Raw genomic sequence first — 1,383 nt, forward strand, 5'->3', positions numbered from 1 at the left:
GGCCCTTTGCGCGCGCGCCGTGCGCGCCGTGCAGGCAGCCGCTCGCGCTCTCGCGCGCGCAAGCCGCCGGCGGCTCCTCCGCGCTGGAGACTGGCGGCTCGCGCCGCGCCGCGGGCGTGCCGGTCGCGTAGGCGGCGTGGCGCGGCGCGGCGCGCGTTGTTTCGCGCGTTGTTGTTGCTTGTGTGTTGGGCCGGGGCAGCCGGGCAGCCGGGCAGGGCGTTCGGCGACGGGGCGCATATGCGGGCACGAGGCTTGGCGGGGTGTACAGTACCCTTGGTAGTGTTGCTGTGGTGTGGTCGCAAGGAGAGGATGGATGTCCGTTATTTTGCGGGGCATTTTCGACATGTGGGGCACATGCACATATACGACAGTGCACGTGGCAATGTACGGAGGGGCGCTATTGGCGGTGCTGCATTGTCTGGGTGCAGCGGGCGGGACATGTGGCGTACTGTGATAGGTTGCATTATTTTGAGTTTCTCAACAAATTCAATTGCTTGAGAGTTGTATTTTTAATTAAACCACGATGCATATCGCGTATGATAAGAGCGTCCACACTATTTACTGTATAACCACGGGCGCCCGGAGAGAGACGCGGCCTGCCGTGTAGGAGAGACTCATATCGGAAAGAGAGACATGGCTGTGTTGGGACAGGCTCTGAGGCTCTCATCAAACAAGACCTTGGTCGTGTTTACTGTGGGAGGAGCGACGGCGGTGTGAAGTACCGGTGGAGCTATGTACACGTGTAAGATTCGACATGCCGGAAACGCTCCTTCCGAGCGAGTGCGCCGCCCTGAACAGGCTGGTTTTTGCTTTGCCTTGCCCGGTTTTGCCAGGAATACTTTTAAATTCTTAACAAATACCGTTATGCTTCTTAAGGCCTTGCTTTTCTTAAACACATAAATTAAAACGTAGGAGCCACTCATAGCACGCCAAATCACTTGTTTGGGCGGGCAAAGCAAAGCAAACCGCAGCAAAGCAAACCTCAGCAAACGGGGCATGTTAAGACACATGCCCAAAGAAGTGATTGAGGCCGGGCTGCCGGAAACCCCTGCCGGAAACCCTCCTTCTGCCCCCCCTTCTGTCCGCGGGGGCAGCGACAGGCTGTCACCGCGAGCGGGCAGGAGAGAAGGCGTCATGCGACCCGGTCGTAGGTTTTTGATGCACGCCATTTTTGATGCACGCCATTGGGGGAGGGTTCCGCCTCCATTGCGCAATGCGGACGCAGATCGCGCGGCGCCCCGCCGGTTGCCCAAAAATCTCGCTTGCGTGCGGCAAGTACTAGTGCTCTCTCCTTCGCGGCCTCCTCTCTCCTCGCGCCCCGCCTCCCGCCCCGCCCCATTGGCCGCGCAGGGGAGCACCCGCCACGGGAGATTGCTTCCACCG

The 1,383-nt window shown here is 59.8% G+C and overlaps 2 protein-coding genes; one reads left to right on the forward strand and one right to left on the reverse strand.

The window, feature by feature from the left end:
• Positions 1 to 540, forward strand: part of CHC_T00000423001 (hypothetical protein) — a 978-nt gene extending 438 nt beyond the window's left edge. Inside the window, 2 exon segments of the mRNA XM_005710067.1 lie at positions 1 to 498; positions 499 to 540. The exon segment at positions 1 to 498 is cut by the window's left edge and continues 438 nt beyond it. Coding sequence (XP_005710124.1) covers positions 1 to 498 — 498 coding nt within the window. The 3' untranslated portion in view covers positions 499 to 540.
• A 74-nt stretch (positions 541 to 614) lies between these two features.
• On the reverse strand, positions 615 to 998 carry CHC_T00000424001 (hypothetical protein). Its single transcript, XM_005710068.1, has one exon. It carries the CDS (start codon positions 996 to 998, stop codon positions 615 to 617), a length of 384 nt encoding a protein of 127 aa, XP_005710125.1.
• Positions 999 to 1,383: the final 385 nt, after the last annotated feature.

The sequence above is a fragment of the Chondrus crispus genome, genomic scaffold (assembly GCF_000350225.1).
Source record: "Chondrus crispus Stackhouse genomic scaffold, scaffold_517, whole genome shotgun sequence".
Classification (NCBI taxonomy): domain Eukaryota; phylum Rhodophyta; class Florideophyceae; order Gigartinales; family Gigartinaceae; genus Chondrus; species Chondrus crispus.